The sequence below is a fragment of the Mesoplodon mirus genome (genome assembly GCF_964341445.2).
Source record: "Mesoplodon mirus genome assembly, chromosome: 1".
Classification (NCBI taxonomy): domain Eukaryota; kingdom Metazoa; phylum Chordata; class Mammalia; order Artiodactyla; family Ziphiidae; genus Mesoplodon; species Mesoplodon mirus.
This window is the reverse complement of record NC_138976.1, coordinates 221,845,408-221,867,259: the sequence shown is the minus strand read 5'-3', so window position 1 is coordinate 221,867,259 and position 21,852 is coordinate 221,845,408. Positions and strand designations below refer to the sequence as shown.

Sequence of the window (21,852 nt, the reverse complement as noted above, 5' to 3'; positions counted from 1 at the left end):
TTCACGGCACATTCTTTCATGGATCCACGAGGCAGGAAGTTCAGGCTCCCCTCCCCAACTCCTCATTTTGGAGATAAGGATGCTGGGAATTTGGGGAGGACTCAGTAATTTATCCAAAGCCTTGTTGGTCAGTGGTGACAGATGTCATCCACTGTAGAAGAAAAGTCTGGCTTGGTCTCTAGTGAACCAGGAGGGAGGTGTAGGAGGGGGCTAAGGCCAGGCAGAAAACAACAATGGCAACTCCCTGTACCTGGCACTCACTCCCTGCCGGGTCCCGTTCTGGGCACGTCACGTGCATTATAGCCATGGGTGTGGTGAGCAGCTTTAAACAGCTCATGGAAGCCAGTTATTAAATTTTCCAAAATTTTGCAAGCTGGTTGAAATATTGGTACTTTGAAATAGACCACGATGGGAGTATTTACACCATGGAAATTGGCAAGTGCTACAAATCAGAGAGCTGGTTTACCAGCACACTGCTAATGCTATCATTAGGTCTTCACATGAACCCTGTAAAGTAGGTATTCTTACTATCATCCCAATTTTACAGAAGAAGAAACAGCCTCATGCAGGTAAATCAAGTCCCGAGGGATACCAGGTTAGGAAGCGGTAGAGCTGGGTAGACACCAGGTGTGTCCGTCGGCTGAGCCTGCGTGCTAAGACTATTGCCTCCTCTTTGGACCTGCTCTGCCTGCTTCCCCAGCCAGGTCTCCTGAGCACTAGGAAAAGCCACGAGGCAAGTCCAAGAGGAGCTGTGCCCATGCGGTGGGGTTAGCCAACCCTTAGCTGTGAGGGAAGCCGGGTTGGACAGCTGACCAGGGACCAAGGAATGTCCCCGAGAGAAGTTTCCTGGAATGGGACCTCCGAAATCTAAGCTTTGTCTTTCCATCTCCCCAGGAGAGGATGGTCATATGACCATGGGGACCACAAGATAAAATACTTTTACCTGTTGGTAGAAATAAAGCAGTGTGGTCCTGTCTTCTTTCAGGCTCTCCATGAAGTCCTCTGGCAGGTAGCGGATTTGAAGGTCATACCTGGGACAGGAAATTCAGACTCTCCGGTTGACACAGGGAAGCTGGTCATGCCAGGAGCTGCCCGTGGAGCTCCTGGCCTCCCCTTCGGGACCTGCTCCTCTTTCCTTCCTCTGTGGTTGGTTGGAGGACCACGAAGGACAGAGGGGTGGCTGGCCAGCACATGGTGGTCAGTGCTAGTTCTGACTCTCCATCTTCTCCCTCTGCTGGCAGCTGTTTACCTTAGGTTCACAGACCAGCCCTTGGCCTGGCTCTCCTTCTTCCCTGCACTTCTGTTCTTCCTTCTCCAGAGTGCCAACGGCATCCTGTTTAGGGCTGTGCCTAGATATCTGTCTTGGGATGAGGATGTGCTGTGAGCCCATATCAGCTCTTAGCAAACAGATGCATTGGACGCTGCAGAAGGACCAACCTAAAATGCCACTGCGATGTTCTAGAATATTCTCAGAGGTTGGGAAGGGCTCCAAGAAAGGACCTCCCAGGGTCTCCTCTCACTCCACACTTACCGCCCCCCGCCCATTTGAGAGCACGGGGCTCCTCTCCTACCTCCACTCAGCTTCCATGTGTAGACACTCGTACTTGTCCTGCACCTCGCCCACCGTCATCTGCGGGTGCAGCCAGTGGATCTCATCCGACTTCATGTGCTTCAGCCTCAGCCCGTAGCAGTCCGCCAGCTGGATGTTGGGCCCGATCCGCCCGCTCAGCAGGATGGAGGTGATGACCTCCTACAGAGGAGAAGAGAGGGGGCATGACTCAGGGGTGCCCCTGCTAGGCCCCCACAGTCCTCATGCAGGCCCTGGAGGTGTGATTCTCTAGGGTGGGATTCTGACTTAACGTTGTATTCAACACTGATTCTCTAGCACTTAGTGCAAGGCGTGGTACACAGTAGGCTCTATGTGATGAATGGACAAGTTGGCAAAATGACACAGAGATGGAGGAACTGAGAGGAGACAGGAGAAGCCAAGGGGCAATGCAATGAGGCAAAGAACATGGATTCTGTGCTTCTGTATTTCATTCCAACCAAACCAATCAAACCCAGCATCCGCTGTGTAAGGAGGACCCTCTGAATGGTTCCCAATTCAGCCAGCATTACTGAGCGTCTGCAGTAGGCACTTCTGGGCACCATGCATGCATTGTTTCATTGAATCTGTGCAACACAGGGGAGCAGGTGTCACATCCCCATTTGGCGGATGAGGAAACTGAGGGAGGTCACACAGCTCATGGAATTAAGCTGGGATTTTGAACCCTGAGCCACTGGACTCTGAGGACTTGTAGTAGACCAAGCTGCTTAATGGGAAGGTGGGCTGGGCAAGATAGAAGGACAGGACTTGCGTTAAGGATTAAATGGCACAATTCGCACACAAGAAGCATGGCCACTGGAAATAGAGTGTTGACAAGAAATTAGGTGCTCTCCTTAGTCCTGCTTTCTTGACCAGAAGCCAACCTGCCCCACAGCCTGATGCCATAGCTTCCTGGCCTAGAGCCAGAGCTGGATTAAGAGGGGGTCCATTGGCAGCTGCCTGGAAACCCATCATCTATAAGGTCCTGTCTAGTTCTGAAATCACATTGGTTTCACTTTAACTCGGGTTTCTCATGTGGTTCCATGCGTAACTGGTGAATCAAGCCCACTGCTGATGGAGCAAAAAGTACCCTCAAAGGCAAATTAAAAAACTCACAAGCACTGTCTAATCTCTGTTGAGTATCTTTGCAATGCATGCCACCTAGCCTATATACAACCAGCCCGAAGGCAGAACAATGCAGGGTGGGTTGCTGTCTGATCAGAAAGAACAGTGACCCCGGATTATTTAAATTTTATGTTTTTGTTACATCTCCCAAGAAGTTGTCTAATGTAGTAAATCAAATATAATCAATTCCTTAATTGGAACAAAAAGAAAGCTATACCATTTTTCTTAGAAGAAAATCAGTTTCTTCTTATTTTCACTAATAAAATGTCCAACTAATACTTAAAAAGTACTGTTTTGAAAGAACACCAAGTTCTTCTTCAGCCTGTGCACTCACATGTCTTAGTCCAGTTCTGCCTCTTGTCAGCCCTCCTTTTATTTTTTTTGTGGTACATGGACCTCTCACTGTTGTGGCCTCTCCCGTTGTTGAGCACAGGCTCCAGATGCACAGGCCCAGTGGCCATGGCTCACGGGCCTAGCCGCTCCGTGGCATGTGGGATCTTCCCGGACCGGGGCACGAACCCATGTCCCCTGCATCGGCAGACAGACTCTCAACCACTGCGCCACCAGGGAAGCCCTGTCAGCCCTCTTTAACTCTATGGGGTTGTGTAGCTAAAAGACTCTAAGCTTGAAAAATCCCTTCCCCATTAGGAAAGCAAATGCCCATCAGAGAAGTCAAGTATTGCTCTGAGATGGAAACTGAGGCACAAAATGCAGATGTTATCTGCGGTAACAAATCAGCACAGGAATCAGAACTTCAGTCCTGGGATGAGGAAGAAGGCTGTGATCAATGGTACCTACAGTGAGAGGGACACAGACAATAGGAAGAGTTCAAGACTGTGAAGTTGACCATTTTGTCATTATTTCCACCCATTTCTCTTACCACTCACCCTCTGTACTTCTCTGTCCACTTGGCCATCCAGAGCCCCCATGTCAGTTCCATACAGACTCCCAAACTGGAGTCCCAGGCTCTGGTGTTTTTAAACTTAGAGACTTCCCTACCCAAGTTGAAACTTATATAACTAAAGTCTGATTTCCCCAGAACTGGGACCCCTGTGATTATTGAAAATTTCAAATATATATGAAGAAAACAGAAGTCAGTAGAATAGTATAAAAAACCCCCATGTACACATCGCCCAGCTTCAACAATTACTAACATTCTGCCATCTTGCTTCCTCTACAACACCATCTACTCCCTAACCATCACTCAACTATTATCAATTTTTACAGTTCTTCTTTTACAGAGAAATTTATATTAATTTAAACACGCAAATTTTAGCTATACAATTTGACACATGAATACACCTGTGCAACCCACATACCAATTAAGAGACTTCCAGATCCCCAGAAAGTTCCCTCATATCCCTTTTCAGTCAAACTTTATGCACATTCCCACCTCCAATTCTAGGCAATGATTTTTTCCTCCCACTTTTACTTAGTTTTGCCTGTTGCAGAACTTCATATAAATGGAATCATTTAGTATATATTATTCATTCCCCTGTTGCTAAATACCTGGGCTATTTCTCATTTTGGGCTATTGTAAATAAAATTACTGTGAACATTAATGTACAAGTCTTTTTGTGTATGTATGTTGTCATTTCCTTTGGACAAATACCTAGGAGAGGAATGACTAGGTGAAAGGTAGATAAATGTTTAACTTTGTAAGAAATTGCCAAGATTATTCTATTTTATATTTCCACTGTGATATATGAGATTTCCATTACACCACCTCCTTACCAACATTTGGTGTTATATAAGTCTTTTTAATATTAGTCATTTTAGTGGGTATGCATAGAATCTCACTGAGCTTTTAATTTGCATTTTCCTGGTGACTAACAATATTGAGCACTTTTTCATCTGCTTATTGACCATTAATATGTCTTCCTTTGTGAAGTACTTGTTTAAATTCTTTGCCCACTTTGTGTTTGGGTGTGAGTGTGTGTGTGTGTGTTTATTGAAGTAGGGGACCCTTATACATTCTAGCTTAAAGTACTCTGTATATGTTTTATGAATAGCTTCTCTAGGTCTGTACTGTGTCTGTTATTTATTTCCTTAACTGCATCTTTTGATAAAGTCTCATTTATCAAAATGTTCTTTTATGGTTAGTGCTTTTTGCATCCTGTCTAAGAAATCTTTGCCTGCCTCCAAATCATGAAGATATTCTCTTTTCTTTTATAAGCTTCATAGTTTTAACGTTCACCTTTAGCTCTGTGATTGATCTTTTTTTTTTGCGATATGCGGGCGTTGTGGCCTCTCCCGTTGCGGAGCACAGGCTCCGGATGCGCAGGCTCAGCGGCCATGGCTCACGGGCCCAGCTGCTCCGCGGCATGTGGGATCCTCCCGGACCAGGGCACGAACCCGTGTCCCCTGCATCGGCAGGCGGACTCTCAACCACTGCACCACCAGGGAAGCCCTCTGTGATTGATCTTGAATTAACTTTTGTGTATGGTGTGAGGTAGGGGTCAAAATACATTTTTTTTTTCTCATAAAGATCTATGGTTATTCAACATTGGTTGTTGACCTTCATTTCCCAATTGAATTATCTTGTTGTCTTTGTCAAAATCAATTGGCCATATAAGTTTAGGTCTATTTCTGGACTCTCAGTTCTGTTCTATTGATCTGTGTCTGCACTATGCCAGCACCATGCTGTCTGCATTACTGTAGCTTTCGAGGAGATCTTGAAGTCAAACAGCGTAAGCCTTCCACCATTTCCTCCCCAAGATTATTGTGCTATTCTGGGTCTCTGCATTTCCATATACATTTTTGAATCAGTTTGTCACTTTCTATTTAAAATGTTTGCTGAATTATGATTGAGACTGTGTTACATCTATAGCTTAGCGAGGGAGAATTGGCATCTTAACAGCACTGAGTCTTCCAATCCTCACACATGGTATATCTTTCCACTTATTTTGCTTGTCTTTAATGTTTGTCAGCAATGATTTGTAGTTTCTAGTGTATACGTTGTACAGGTATTTGTTAAATTTATTCCTCATTTATTCTTTTGCTAAATTTATGATACTTCAGTAAATTAAAAAAAATTAAATTAAATTTTCTATTTTGGTATTCACCCTCTCTGTGGCTCCCTGTTTTCCAGGACTTTCCTCAATCTTCTGGCTACTCTGCCAGCCCCAAGTTCTATCCTCTTACACCTCAAACCTGTAAGGCTGCTGCTTTCTGCCCTTCCAGCCTCTCCCAGATTGGAAAGTGCCATTAGGCAAAAGCCACAAATTTGCAGATTTTGTTCTTTTCAGTTCACCTCTCAAGAGCAGATTTTCCTTCTGCTTTGCTGTGGTCTCTCTCCAGAATCTTCAAGAGAATTTGATTTTTTATTTTGTCCAGATTTTATCATTATTCTATGTGGGAAGATTAGTCCAGCCAAGCTACACCGTTTTTGAAATCTATGTGGTATGTTAATGAACAAATCTGTCTTCTCTGCAGATGGGAGAGGGTTGGGGAGCAGACAGCCCCCTTCAAGTCACAGGCAGCCATCATGCAACACAGCAACAGCCAGAAGTACAAGCCCTGGTGTCAAACTTCTACAAGTGCTCCATCCACCCACCACCACGTAGCTAGTTTTCCTTGGACAACATATTTAAGCTCTCTGCATTCAGTTTTCTCATCTGTGACGTGGGGAAAATAGCAGTATCTATTTTGAATGGTCTTACGAGGATTAAATTAGATAAAACCCCTTAAGACAGAACTTGGCACAAGGTAAACACTCGAAAAACCTTAGCATTATTTTAACACAGCAATCTCTTCTAGATTCTGGTGCTTTTGTAAAAACAAAGAAAGATTGGAAATACAAAACAAAACTCTGCTTTCTTCTTCTGCTACCTTTTTATCTCCTTTTCTTTCTTCCTTCCCTTGGAGGTGGTGGTTTGCCCAGGGGTCAAATTAGTGAGGCTGAGGGGTTGGCAGTGGCTGCAGAGCCAGGAGCGGGTCAAAGGAGGAGGTGGGGCCAAGGGTGGAGAGGTCTGGAGTGGTTAGGAAATTGGTTACATACAGGTGGACTGAGCAAAGGAGTCAATATATTGAGGATAATGGGAAATAGGTTTCTTACTGTTGGAGAAAGTATTTGAAATATAGAGAAAGGAAGAATAGAGAGGAACCTTAGGTGAGGAACTGGAATTAAAAGCATTGGTGAGAGCTCCTCATGAGAGAGAGAGTGAGAGAGAGAGAGGTTTGTTTATTGAGAAAGCCTAGGACCAATGACACCCTGATAGTCAAGTGCATACCAAGCACCCAGTCTTACTTTCCAAATACCCTTCTCCACTAAATGGATCTAGGGTTCCTTGGAGAAATGGCTGATTCCAGGGCTGGGGCAAAGAAGGTACAAGATGAGTCTGGAATATCTTTTTGTGCTAGAAAAAAGGAAGTGTTTAGAGAATGTTGGAGACATATAACAAGGAAGCAGTATCAGCTTAAATGGGCTGGCATGGGCCAAGTCTGGGAGAACCTAAGCATTGAAGTCTATAACGGTAGGAATGGATTGCATCCACTGAATAAAATAGAATCTAGGACAGATAGATAACTAAATGGGGGAGAAGAGGATGCTCTTCTTTCCAGGAGATTGCTAACTAGTAGATGTAGAAGAAAGGATGGAAATAGAAAACCTCCATTTGGCAACAAACTCAGTGTCAGTTGGTTCATCAATGGATGATAAAACTGGAGGGTGGAGGTCTGATGATGAATAGGACACTGACATGGTCTTAGTGTATCTCCTTTCAGACACTAATCAAATACAAAGGAAAACCTGGCAGACACAAATGACCAGGTCATCAAAGTTAACATGACCAGCGTTAGAACAAGGTAAACAGGACATGCCCCCCACCTTGATACACTGAGAAGGGTATAGCATCATTTCTGAGATACCCCTGCTAAGAGTTCATGATGAGTCTAGTCATGAGACCTGGGTGAGGGGTCTCCTCAGAAATTGATAGAACAAAAGGTCTGTACTCTTTCAGACTGAGAAACTCTTCCAGATTGGAGGAGACCAAAGAGACATGACAACGCAATGCAATGTGTGTTCCTGGACCAGACAGGAAAAAGAGACATTGTAGGTACAGTTGGTAAAATCTGAATAGGCTCTATGTTTTGGATGGTAGAGCTGTTTGTAGCAATGGTGATTTCCTGATTTAGATGGTCACAGTATAGCTCTGTAGGAGAGTGTACTTGTGTGGGGAAATAAACACTGGAGTCTTTTTTTTTTTTTTTTTTTTGCGGTACACGGGCCTCTCACTGTTGTGGTCTCTCCCGTTGCGGAGCACAGGCTCCGGATGCGCAGGCTCAGCGGCCATGGCTCACGGGCCCAGCCGCTCCGCAGCATGTGGGATCTTCCCGGACCGGGGCATGAACCCGTGTCCCCTGCATCAGCAGGCAGACTCTCAACCACTGCACCACCAGGGAAGCCCAACACTGGAGTCTTTTCAGTGGTGGAGCAGTATTGCTGCAACTTGCTTTCAAATAATTCAGAAAGAGAATAATGATAGTGGGCATATTGTATGTGTGTTTATCAAGAGCTAGAGCTACTACATACGGCAAATGATACATTTGGACAATTGGGGAATCTGGGTGAAGGTGATATGGGAGTTCTTTGGACTGTTTTTTCAACTTTTTTTTATAAGTTTGAAATAATTTCAAAATGAAGAGAGACCCTGGTGAGGGAGACTCCCAGCCATATGAGAAGTAAAGGCACCATATCAAATGGACAAATAAAATTTTTGCCAGGCTAGATGGGGCTTTTCAGCTTCTCTTCTACTCAGAGCCTCTGAGAGGGGCCTGACTGAATCCAGCTCTTTGGTCTGTGGCTTGTGAAACTCTCCAGGGCATAATTTATGCCAAATTTTTTCTAGGTTTCCTGCTAAAAAGCAACAAATTTCTGCTGTAGGGATGTTGGGATAAGGTTAACTCTAGATCCTTGGGGTGGAAATGCATTAAGAGACTCTTCATCCAACAGATTTTCAAAGGAAGATTGATTTCAGTTTCAGGTAAGGAAGAATCTGGGGATTTTCTAAACATGAAATGCATTCTTGGGAGGCTGCCTGGTACTGAAGGGACTTTTTATTGGGTTGCAGGGGAGCTTCTTCCTGGAGGAGCAAACCTGAAGTTCCTGGGGAGATGGCGCTTTACCAAATGGCTACTCCACCCACCATCGCCATCACCCTGCTGGTTACTGATGACAGGATGTTGTACAGGAAAGAACTTGGCTGGTCTTTGTCCTTGCTTCTGGGAAGGGAGCCTCTGAACGCTTGGAATTTCCTAAGCGATAAGAGTGTCTTTATTGTTCCTGATGGGTACCTTGGACCGAACCTCACCACCGAGGTTTATGGTGATGAGGTAACTCATGGTGGGCCCTTAGGTAGTCTCATGATGGGAGCTGGCCTTATTGGAAAGATCAACCATGTGATTAGAGGTTTGGAGCTTTGAGTCACATGATATCAGTCTGGCCTCCAGGGAGACAAGGAGGGCTGGAGATTGAGTCAAATTACATGGCCAATGACACAATCAATCAACAATCAATCAATCAATTATGTCTACATCATTAAACCCCAATAAAAACTCTAGACACTGAAGCTGGGGGAGGTACCTGGTTGGTAATGCTAGCTGGAGGGTGACATGTCCTAAGAACACAGAAACGTCATGTTTGGGACCCTCCTAGAACTCACCCTATGTGTCTCTTCATTTGGCTGGTTCCTATTTGTATCCTTTATAATAAAATTTTAATTGTCTTGAGTTTTGTGAGTCATTCTAGCAAATTATTGAAACTGAGGTAGTGGGAACCCCTAAATTTGTAGCCAGTTGGTCAGAAGTGTGGGTGGCCTGGGAACTCTGAGGAAGGGTGTCTTGTGGAGGACTGTGCCCTCAACCTGTGAAGTCTGTGCTAGCTCCCCAATTGCACTGGGTCAGAACTGCACTGCAAAGTGTGTCCATCCTCCAGGCATACCTGGGGTGTGACAAAGTTGACAACCACAGGTGACATACAAAGAGCACTAACTTTGGGGTCACCCAAGCCCAGGCTGTGAACCCCGTTCTGACATGTACTTCTAGTAGGATGACAAGCTCCCCGAGCCACAGCCTCCTTCCTGCTGTTCCCTGTCCTTGTCCTGTGAAGCTGCAGACGGTTCCTTCATTCCAACCATCAGCAACTATCTATGACGTATGCATTCTGCAAAGTGTAGCAGGAGCCCCAGAGCTCACACAGAGCCCCCGCCTCAAGAAGCTTCTATTCAGGGGGTGAGAGGAGGAAAGCAGCTTAAGTGATGGGGGCCCCAGAGCGGGCTGGGAAATCAGTTTAAAAGAAAAAACTTTGAGGTTTGACATAATCTCCCCGTGGAGGCTTCTGCATCAGCCCTGGCTTTCCCCTCACCCTTCATTGCCTCTTCATTCATATTCACACAGCTTCTCACGCAAATGGTGGGAGTAGCAAAACCAGCCCTCCACCCATTGCTCACAATTTGTCATTAATGAGTTCCATATTTCTTTGTCTATGAATAAATCACTTTTAAAAACAACAGTATAAGATATTTACCTACTCACAAAATTACCACATGTAACATGACAGAAAAGAAAATAAAAAGCTGTCTTCATTTTATCAATTGTTATTTAGCTAAACCCAGGATTCTATTTTGCTACAGGAAAAACCTTTCCTTCCACCAACGTTGAGGGCTACTGAACAGCAGGCCCCTGGACAGCCCGTGGCTCACAGCTTCTGAGGCTTTCTTGCAAACAGTGGGATTTCTATGGCTTTTCTTCCTGCTTGGCTGACGTTGATTTATTGGCTTTATCAAATAGCATGAAGACCCCAAACTGCCTTCACCTCTCTCCCTATTCTCTGGTGTTTCCTCTTGCTGGCCAGAAACAAAGAAGGAACAGGACTAGATGCTTGTCCCCAAGCCCAGAACAATTTCTTTCCAAAGAGAAAAAGGTCACCCAAGCAATTAATTACTCAATCCACTTTCTCACTCTTTTGTTGGAGCTGAGTCACATTTTTTTAATCTGAAATTGATTTTTGTATATAGCGTGAGGTATGGCTGAAAATGAAATTGATTTCAGCAGGATATCTAACATTCAGGGCCTATATGTGTGGGACTGTTTCTTGCCTCTTTCTCTGTTGCTTTGATCTAATAGTCCTTGTACCTCGGTCACATTTTATAACTTCTGTCGTAATCTCTGTATTCTCGTGATTTTCTCAGGTTCACCTAATTTTTCTTTTTATAAAATACCTAAGCTTTTTGGTTTTTCTCGCTTGAGCTTATGAAACATACCTCATGTGAGTGGCTGGGTTTTTAGGAACAACCTGACACAATCAATGTATCCCCCACTCCCTCCCCCAGAAGTGCCTGCATCTTGCCTGAGGTCACAGCCCTTACTGGGGGCAGCCTGCATCCACTGACTGGTTACACTGGGGGTTTAAAGGCCCTGTCCTTTCATCCTAATTTGGAACAGCTCTGCTGGGCCATCCCAGCTCCAGTGCTCCCTGTGATGCGGCCGCGTCACAGCCCAACTTTTCTCTCTGCCCATTCCTGCTCTGTCATTCCCTGCAGGTGAGGTTCACGGGGGCTTACCGATGCTTCCTGCCTGCAAAGGGCATCTCGGGGTCTGCTTTGCGGGAACCCATCTGAGGATCTGGCCTTCACTTGTTTTCCAGGCTTGATCTGACTCACCCTCTTTACTCTTTGGTTTATGAAGGCAAAATGCTCCTCTTTTAAAAATGATGGAACTTAAAAATTTAATAATGTGAAGCCTTAGTTTTATAAAGTCCGGCTTAAATTCTCTTTAAAAAGATATCCCTTTGAGATGGAAGGCAAATTTAAACAGGTGACTTTTGTCACTGGGTCCTTATGTTCTATGGGATAAGATCCAGACTCTTTAGCGTGAGGCATAAAAGGCCCTATGGAATTTTCCTATGTTTTTTCCAGCCTCATCTCCCACACTCACCCATGAGGCACTCTAAGTGCCCGCCTCCCAGGACTACTCTCTTTCTTCTCCAAGCCCAGCATGTCCCACCTGGAGGACACCTGGTCCCCTCCCCTCCTGTCCTCCCCCTCGCTGAGCTGCAAGTTATCCTTTATAAGGCCCATTAGCACTGTGAGGTCCCCTGGGAAGCCCTCCCTGACTTGCCTAGACAGGGCTTGTTTCCACCCCTGGGTTCCCAAAGAAGTTTGCACACACATCTTACAAGATGCTGTGATGGGTTGAATTTTGTCTCCCCCAAAAGGTAGGTTGAAATCCTAACCACCAGTACCTTAGAATGTGACCTTATTTGGAAACAAGGTCTTTACAGGCTAATCAAGTTAAAATGAGGTAGTTAAGGTGGGCCCTGATCCAATATGACTGATGTCTTTATAAAAAAGGGAAATTCGGACACAGAGGGAGACATGTACACAGGGAGAATGCCATGTAAAGATGGGGGATTTGAGTTATACCTCTATGAGCCCAGGAGCACTAATGATTGCCAGCAACCCACCGGAGGCTAGGAAGACGCAAGGAAAGATTGTTCTCCTACAGGTTTCAGAGGGACCATGGCCCTGTCGACACCCTGATCTTGGACTTCTAGCCTCCAGGTCTGTGATACAATGCATTTTTGTTGTTCTGAGTCACCCCATTTGTGATACTTCGTTATAGCAGCCCTAAGAAATGAATACAGACATTTACCAATTAGAACTAAGACAATTACTGATGTTTGCCTTTTTAACCTTTCAAATGCAAGGTCAAAAGCCAAACCTTAGACACAATATTGTCCTCTACAAGCCCAGTCCTTGGCCCAAAGTAGATCCTCAAATACCTGAGGAATGAATGAATGATTAAATGAATAGGAGCCAGCTCTCTGGATAACAAGTTGGGGTTATGAGGGACAGTGACCCACATTCAAAAATGTTCAAGAGATCAGGAGTGTGGTGATTAATGACATCACCAAGGCTTTGGCGTCTACTGGATCTGGCCAAGACTGTGTGGTCGTGGCCGTGTCACTTAATCTCCATTTCCTCATCTGTAAAGTGGGGAGCATATCTCTTCCATCATGAGATTTTTGGGTGGGATTAGATAAGATAACATGTGATATAAATAAAAGGAGCAGATATAAAATTATAAACATGTGACACTGCCCCCCCCCCCCATTATCTAAGGAGGTTTCCATGTACCACACAACTCTTGAACTTTCGTCGTGTGAACTTGGTAATGGGGGAGCATGAAGCAGAGAGGTTCCAATCCAGTTGAATTTGACTTACACACTGGAAGAAGCAAAAAGTGACTAAGGGAAAAAAAAGAATGAATTTTGCCATGAGCAATAGAGGGGAGAAAGACAAGAGCCTTTGTGGACTAGATTTCAGGAATTTTAAAAAATGCAAGTAAAGATATTTTTGGACAGGAGCCAACCCTATTGGATATTAAGAAATGGTGATAAAAATTTTAAGAAATTTTGCTGTTTATCTTGAAAGTGATCCCTCAATGATATTTTTCCCCAAAGAGATTTCAGTAAAGATTTAAATTGATTTCCAATTAGTTTTACATGACAGACTAATAGTTTTTTGGAAATGTGATACTACTGAGACTGGCTTCAAGGGAAAAGCAAGCTGGCCAGCTTTAAGTGGGTTCCAGACACGTAAAGAGCTTAGCCTAATGGTAGCACACAGTAGGTGCTAAATAAATGCTGGCCATGGCCATGATGGGTGGACAATGAAGAAGGGATAAGCATGGCTCAAGCTCAAGTCATCCTGGGGAGTAATTAACTCAAGAAGTCTATAACTGAGACATATATTTGAGAGCCTGAAATGGAGTCTAAGGGTCCCTGGGCAGAGAGGCTCCTTAGACTCTCCCAGCCTGAGTGGGAGCTGGTGCCCTGGGACCGGGATCCACTCCCGTGGAGTAACTGGCTGAGCAGTGGCCAAGGAGGGAGCCATGGTTGTTGGTGACTTCCAACAGCCCTTCAGATCCACAGAAGAGGTGCAGGTGGCTGAGCAAAGCCATCTCTGGAAAAGGGATCTGAGACCGTTTCCAAGCTTAAGCTGGTACTGGCAGCAGCAGGAGGCTGACGCGTGATGAATGAACCTTGGAGGATGTCAGGTCGTGGCCATGGAGAAGAAAAAATGCAGAGAAAAATGACTTCCTTCTGCTTGGAGCAAGAAAGCCATGAGGGCTTTATGTTCCTAGGGCGAAGCTCACGATAGCAGGCTCCTTCCTTTCCCCTTCTGCTACACGTGCAGACAGGAAGTGAGGCTCTGAGAAAGTGCCAAAACAGGTGGAAAAGGCAACAAGAGGCCTTCTTTTTAAATGACTTGAACTGAACATAAGAGGCGTCTCTGAAAAATATTCTGTTAAAAATAACACTATTATGTCAAATGTTTGGATTTACTAATAACCCACAAGGAAAGGCTCTGGATGCCAAGCTGAGATTTAGAAGGGATGAAGAATGTGACAGGTCCATTAGGACAGAACCAAGAGGACTTCATGAACTTCTTTGAAAAAGTCTTCCTACCAAAATATCTCGTAATGACTGATTTGTTTGTGTGGCGTGTAGTGTCTGCCTCGGAGTGAGTCACTTCAGCATGACTAGTGAGGTTTTATTCTCACACAGGGCGATGGGTTTGGGGTGTTCGTTTCACCATAATGCTCCATAACTCACATTAGTGAGTCCCAACAGGCGCCGTTGGCATTTGGGGCCAGATGATTCTTTGTTGTGTGGTGCTATTCAGCACCCATGGCTGCAGCCCACTGAATGCCTTGCCCCTGGCCCTGGTCATCCTGACAATGATGACAACGTGACAAGCAAAATAAAGAAGGCCCGTACACGTTTCCAAACACCACTTTCCATGAGATGTGGAACAGCCCCCAGGGAGAACCGCCTACTCGTCTATTTGGTACCTATTTTCTTCTGCATATACCAAAAATTACACAAGAAAACCTCTCAATGATTCTTACCTATGCATTCAACAATTACATACTGGGCACATTCCCCGTATCAGGCCCCCTTCTAGGTGCTATGGATACAGCAGAGAATGAGACAAAGTCCTGGCCCCGGAGAGCTCCCATCCTACTGCAAGGACAGATATCAAAGGAGTATATGTTTTGTATCAAGAACCTGAAATGTGTTTATATCTTGGCCTTAGTTCTATGCCTGGAAGCATGCTGTGGACTGAATGTTGGTGTCACCCCCAAATTCATATGCTGAAGCCCTAATACTCAATGTGATGGTATCTAGAAGTGAAGCCTTTGAGAGGTGATTAGGTCATGAGAGTGGAGCCCTCATGAATAAAATTAGTGCCCTTATAAGAAGAGACACAAGAGTGATGAGCTCTCTCTCTCTGCCATGTGAGGACAGCAAGAAATGGCCACCTGCAAGCCAGGAAGAGGGTTCTCACCAGAACCCAGCCATCCTGGCACCCTGATCTTGGATTTCCAGCCTCCAGAACTGGGAGAAATAAATTTCTCTTGTTTAAGCCCCCAGGCCCGTGGCATTTTGTTATGGCAGCCAAAGCGTAAGTTGAAGAAACAATTTAAAATACAGAAATACTCTGTACACAAAGAAACTCACTGTAGCAATTTTAAAAACAGCAAAAGCCCCACAATAGACAACCAATCCAAATAGTTTGAAAAGGACCATGAAAATGATGGGAGGACCACACAGGGTTTATGTGCTAGTTTGTAAAATTGTATAAAGAGATTGTTAACTCCCTGTTATGATTAGTGGGAGTTGTAGTATATAAAATCATATACAAAGCATGATAGGGATAGAAGTAGAAATAAACAAGTCCAGAATGAAACATATCACAATGTTAACAGTGTTGTCTTGCAGGGGTGCAATTACACACATATATGTTTTTATTCTTCTGAGTTTCCTGTGTTTGAACTTTTGTATATATTGTAGTGGTTCAGAGAATGGCCTCAGGAGTCAGAGTCTCTGATTTGCTTCGTGACTTTGGGCAAATTAACTTCTCTGCTTTGGTTTCCCCATTTGTAAAATGTAAAAATTTTCCTGTTTCATAGGGTTCTTGTGAGGATTTAATGAAATGATACAAGTAAAGAGGTCAGCAAAATGCCTTGCCCATAATAGTGCTAAATAAAATGCTATTATTATTATTATTGTCATTGAGTGAACATGTATTCATTCTACATCTTGTTGGATTCAATTTTCTAATATTTTGTTGAGGATTTTTGCATATACATTCATGAGAGATCATGATTTATAGTTCTCTCATGTTTGTCTTTCATGTATTTATTTTATACTTGTAAAAAAATCTCTTCAAAAATAAATGTCTAAGTTTAGCTATTGTATTGGGCTTAGTTTAGCAGATGAGGCATAACAAATCCACAGTTAAATGACAGGAGAAGACATAAGCTTCCAACTTGAGACAAATGTCATAGCTTATGCCCACGAGCTTGGTTCACGTGCTACCCGGTGGAGACCTCCTCCCCTGCTTATAGGCTCAGCTTTTAAGAGATGAATAAACTCCTTGTAAAATATAAAACTCTAGGATTAAGATGCTGGGAATTCCCTGGCGGTCCAATGGTTAGGCCACCGCCCTTCCACTGCAGGGGGCAAGGGTTCGATCTCTGGTTGGGGAACTAAGATCCCGAGTGCTGCACGGTGCGGCCAATAAATAAATAAGTAAATAAAATAAAAATTCTGACTAGACAGTAAATGTCACAGGGCTAGAGAGAAAAAGAAGGGCCAAAATTCACTCAGGTCTTGATGGAAGTTAAGCTGAATGGTTATTTTGCCTTCTAGATCCTAGAAGCTCATATGTGAAAGCAAACCTCACTGATGCAGCCATAAGAATAAAATCTACAACTCCACAGATATTCAACTATTCAGACTTTAATAAGGTCATAAAACTTAGACCAGAATTTTAGAGCCTCACGTAAATTTAGAGATCACTTAATTTGATTCTGATTTTAAATGAAGACACTGAGACCCAGGGAGGTCAAGTGACTTGCCCAGGAGTATACAGGAAATTCTATTTGAAACCAGCTGAAATTCTATTAACCCTCCTACACTTTATCATTTATGAAGGCTGAACTTCCTTCCAGTCAACTTCCTATTTGGTCTTTATATCAAGTGATGTAGGAGATTCCTAGTCTCCTTTGTGCTCTGTAGGCTCAGCTCATTCACTTGTTCAGTTCATTCATTATACAGACATCTACTGAGTGCCTACTTTGTGTTAGGCTATAAGTAGGCACTGGGGAGATAATGGTGAGCAATATATAATCCCTGCTTTCCAGGAGGCCACCTCCGTTTAGAGACTGACAAGAGGCAATTACGATACAACCTGTCAAGTGCTTGGATGAGGGAAACGGGAGCACAATGTGCCACCTCCAAGCACCTGATGCCCACCTACACTCTTCATCTTCAATTCCATCCCATCAAGCCTGCTCTTGTCATCCTTTCACAGACCCTCCAAGACTCTGAGTATCTTGTGAGTTCTCAGATCCTCTACCATGACTTCTTACCCTGGGGCTCCGCCCCACCTGGGGGATGGTTGATAATCCTTCCCCAGGGCATGTGAGCCAGGTAGGCATCCTGCAGGCAGAAGTGGGTACTTCAGGGCAGTGGCCAGTCCCAGCACCCCTGAGCTTCTGATTCAGTGAATTTGGATGCGACTTGGACAATAGTTGGATAGTTTTCAACCCCGCTGGTGACTTCAGATTGCTTGCCTCATCTGGGAAGACTGTAGCAGTGGTTATATGAACCCCTCTGCCTACACCCCATTCACAGCACCTCTTGGCATTTAATGCCACTGACCCCAGACACCGCCCCCTGTACACACCAGGTCAGCCTGAAGCTCCCTCTCCTTTACTGGAATCTGGAGTTGAGACATGGAATTCTAACCAGTCTCTGCGGGCTTCATAACTGGAATCCATCCATCCATCCATCACTAAATAACTACTCATTAATTAATTCAGCAAACTGGGGAAACAAAATGTCCCTCTCTCATGGAGCTTATTTTCTATTGGGGGTTAACAATAAACAAATAAGCATAATAATATCTCAGGTTCTGATAAGTGCCAGGAAGACAAACAAAGCAGGTAAGGGCACAAGAATGATGCCGGGGGAGGGGTTGGGTGGGGTCGCTATTTTACATGGAGTGGCCAGCAAAGTCCTCTCTGATATGGGGGCATTTGAATGGATCCCTGAAGGAAGTCAGGGAGAGAGGGGTGGCCTCGTGGGGGAAGACCCTTCCAGGCAAAGGGACCAGAATGCAGAGACCCCGAGGTGGGCATCTACGAGGCCCTGTGTGCTTGGCACATCTGGGTGACTGTGAAGAGGCCAGTGGGGCTGAGGCGGGGAGGGAACAGAGGAAAGTGATAGGGGAAAGGGTCAGAAGGGCCAGGCCAGGGCTCAGCAAACTTTTTCTATAAACGGTCAGGTAGTAAATATTTTAGCCTTTGTGGGCCAGATGGTCTCTGTTGCAACTACTCAACTCTGCCCTTGTGCTCAAAAGCACCACAAACAATAGTAAACAACTGAGTGGGGTTTTGTCCCAATAAAGCTTTATTTACAAAAACGGGTGGTGGGCCGTATTTGGCCTGCAGGCCTTGCTTGCTGACCCTGTTGCAGGCCAGGGTAAGGACTTTGGATCGTATTTTGGGCGAGGAAGGTAGTCATCAGAGAGTTTAAAGTAGAGCAGTGAGGGCTTCCCTGGTGGCGCAGTGGTTGAGAGTCCACCTGCCGATGCAGGGGACACGGGTTCGTGCCCCAGTCCGGGAAGATCCCACATGCCACGGAGCGGCTGGGCCCGTGAGCCATGGCCGCTGAGCCTGCGCGATCGGAGCCTGTGCTCCGCAACGGGAGAGGCCACAACAGTGAGAGGCCCGCATACCGGAAAAAAAAAAAAAAGTAGAGCGGTGATATGCTTGAAGCTATACCTTAAATATATCCCTCCAACTGACCTGTGTTTTAAAAATTCACCATGGCCGCTACCTGTGGAATGGATCACAGGAGGATAAGGGCAGAGGCAGTTCGGAGGTGAATGCGTTATTCCAGGTAAGAGATGCTGACAGCCTGGACCAGGGAAGAGGCAACGGAAGTGGCGAGAAGGCAATGGTCAGAATCCGGATGTGTTTTGCTGGTAGAGCAGACAGGATTTCCTGATGGATGAAGTACAGAGTGTGAGAGGAAGAAAGAATTCAAGGAAGAGACTCCTTGGTCGAAAGCCTGAGACACAATAACTGAAAGAACAGAGCGGCAGTTAGTGGAGCCGGACAGACTGGAGGAGAAGCAGAGTTTCAGGCGAGGATTCTGAGCTGATTCTTCGCATGGAGGCTGGGCGGCCAGCAGAGATGAAAGGCAGGCAGGTGGACATGTGGCCGGGAGTTATGGGAGGAGGCTGGAGCCAGCGTTTCAGATTTGGGCACCACTGGGTAAAATGAGAATTTCAAGCTATGTGACTGGATGAGATCACCTGAGGAGTGACAAGGGACCAGACTGTGGCGACATACAGCCTGTCAGTGTCACGGGAATCAGGCCAGGGAGGGGACAACCCACAGCCGGCCGGCAACTGAGAATCCCAGGAAAGGGCAAGGAAAAGTGATAGGATTTCATCAGCCTGTGGTCACTTTGCAACACTCGGCTTTGCGTCACTATGGGTGTGCATACGTGTGCAAAATGCTCATACTGCCCTGTGTGCTGTGTACGTGTGTCTGTGTGCCCCTGAATGGGGGTGCAAGCAACTGCCATAGTGATCCCAACTGGTGGCTGTCGTGGCTTGAATGGTGGCCCCCAGAAGATGAGTCCATGGCCTGGAACCTGTGAATGTGACCTCATTTAGAAAAAGAGTCTTTTTAGATGTCATTACGTTCAGGACCTCAAGATGAGATCATTCTGGACTATCTGAGGGGTTCTTAAATCCAATGACAAGCGTCCTTATAAAAGACACACAGAGGAGAGACGCACAGAAGGAAGAGAAAGGAAGAGAAAGGAATGCGAAGATGAAGGCTGAGATTGGAGTGATGCAGCCATAAGCCAAGGAAGCCTGGCGCCACCAAAAGCTGAAGGAAGCAAGGAAGGATTCCACCCTAGAGCCTTGGAGGGAGCCCAGTCCTGCGACCCCTTGATACAGTCCGGCCTTTGGCACTGCTAGAGGACACACTTCTGTTGTTTTAGGCCACGAGGATCATGGTCATTTGTTACAGCAGCCCTAGGAAGCAAATAACAACAGCAATACGAGTTCTGAGTTCTTCACACACCTAAGGGATAATTTTTCAAAAATTATATATACACTAATATGTATAAAACGGATAATGAATAAGAGCCTGCTGTATAAAAAATAAAGAAAACAGAATTCAAAAATTCAAAAAAAAATGATTGAAGAGCAAAATAATAAAAGTTAACATAACTTACTGTGAAAGCTTTCACTTGGATGTGCTAAAAGCCTGTACCTAACAAGGACATTCAGCAATGCGACTGCTGTTTAAAAATAGAAACGTAAGCACAGGCACCTGGCTGCTAATTTGTGGACGGCATGAATCCGGGCGCACAGTGAATAAAGGGGCCCAGAATGCTGCACGTCCACCTCGAGCTTGCCTCTGCAGGTGTCAGGGCTGGGTGGGCGGGCCTGCTGCGCACATACAGGAAATGGGGACGGGGTACAGAAAGGAGGGGGTCCTTGTGAATGTGCCTCTTTTTATAGCACTGTGAGTGTCTCTGTGGTGTCGGTCCGTGGTTTCCTGGATGAAACCCTTGTCTCAGGTTTCCCAGGGCTGTTCTCATGTGTGGGGGGCTGGCCTTGTGTGGCTCCGTTATTCTCTTTAGGGTAACCTTTCTTTTAGCGACAGCGGCTTCCCGGGACGAGGAGTCACGATTTCCCTTCCTCTTGCACCTCAACCTCATGGTCTTGCCCGTGGAGACATGCGAAGAGGGCAGCGGGGATTGCTCTGGAAACAAAGGACATGGGCCCACAAACTGTGGCCTGGAGACTCTCCTCTGACCACAAGCAGCTGCTGCCCCTGTGTCTGCTCGGGCTGCTACAACAGGTGACCACGGACTGGGTGGCTTACATGACAACATTTATTCCTCAGTGTTCTAGAGGCTGAGAAGTCCAAGATCAAGGGGCCAGGAGATGGGGTTCTTGGTGGGCCCTCTCTTCCTGGTTTGCAGACAGCCGCCCTCTGGCTGTGCCCTCACACGGCAGGGGAGAGAGCCCTGGTCTCTTCACCTTCTTCTCAGGACACTAAACCATCATGGGAGCCCAGCTGCCATGACCTCAAGCCGACCTCCTAATACCATTGCATTGGGGGTTAGGGGTTCAACATACGGATTTGGGTGGGGGATCAGGGGGAACACACATTCAATCCATACACCCTGTGTCTGGTTAAGTGATAGGTTTAAACTTGAAAGTAACTGGGATGAATGTCTGATGAGTCTAGTGCAGGGACAGTGGGTCGCAGTATCTGAAATCTCCTTCTCTGGGAATATTCTGGAATGTATTGTATGACCGCTGAATCTACAGGGAGGGCAGTTAGTCCAGGCATGTGTAGAGCAGGCTGCCTTTGGGATTGGACTGTGCTCTCCTCAAACACCAGGCGAGCGGCACCTGCTGGCCATCCCGCAGCCTGGAATCCCTGCTGTAGAGGGGAGGGGACACCACTGGACCAGCGGGAAGGGCACAGGATGGCTCCGTCTCTAACCCTCCCAGGGATGTAAATGTGGATGCTAAGTGGGGGTGATGCTTCGGGACAAAACAAGGGTGGGTCTTGATCGTGGCTTCTCAGCACGATAGAGGCTGGCCGAGGGAGAGGGATTTTGAACATGGGCGCTCTGCTGGTGTCCTTGGAAGCACACCATATAACACACGACTGCCTCATTTTCTGCTTAAGGCCCTCCTGTGTGAGACACAGATGGGCCACTGATGGATACAGATGGGCCCATGCAGGGAGTGGGTCAGCTGGGGTCAGCAGGGGAGGGAAAAACACCACGAGCCAGCAGGTCAGCGTGCCAGGCAGAGAGGAGTGAGAACGGCAATTAGCAGTAGGTGACCATTTATCCTCCGAATCATGATGCTCTTGAGATTGGCAGGGGCACTGTTCATAGTCATCCCTGGACAGTGTGTACAAACTAGGACTGTGTGATACAACCGGGACATATGGTCAAACTACCCTGGAGAAAGTAAGAGTGGAGATGGGGAAAGGAGCAGGGAGAGGGAGAGAGAGAG

At 45.8% G+C, this 21,852-nt stretch overlaps 1 protein-coding gene across 4 annotated transcripts in view; it reads right to left on the bottom strand.

Annotated features, from left to right (window-relative positions):
- PTK2B (protein tyrosine kinase 2 beta) overlaps positions 1–21,852 on the bottom strand; it is a 126,915-nt gene that overhangs the window by 35,532 nt on the left and 69,531 nt on the right. For all 4 annotated transcript variants that reach the window (XM_082622196.1, XM_082622199.1, XM_082622198.1 and 1 more), the window contains exons 3-4: positions 1,572–1,750; positions 944–1,031 (exon numbers count right to left, since the gene is read on the bottom strand). In XM_082622196.1, coding sequence (XP_082478322.1) covers positions 944–1,031; positions 1,572–1,750 — 267 coding nt within the window. The remainder of the gene's footprint in view (positions 1–943; positions 1,032–1,571; positions 1,751–21,852) is intronic.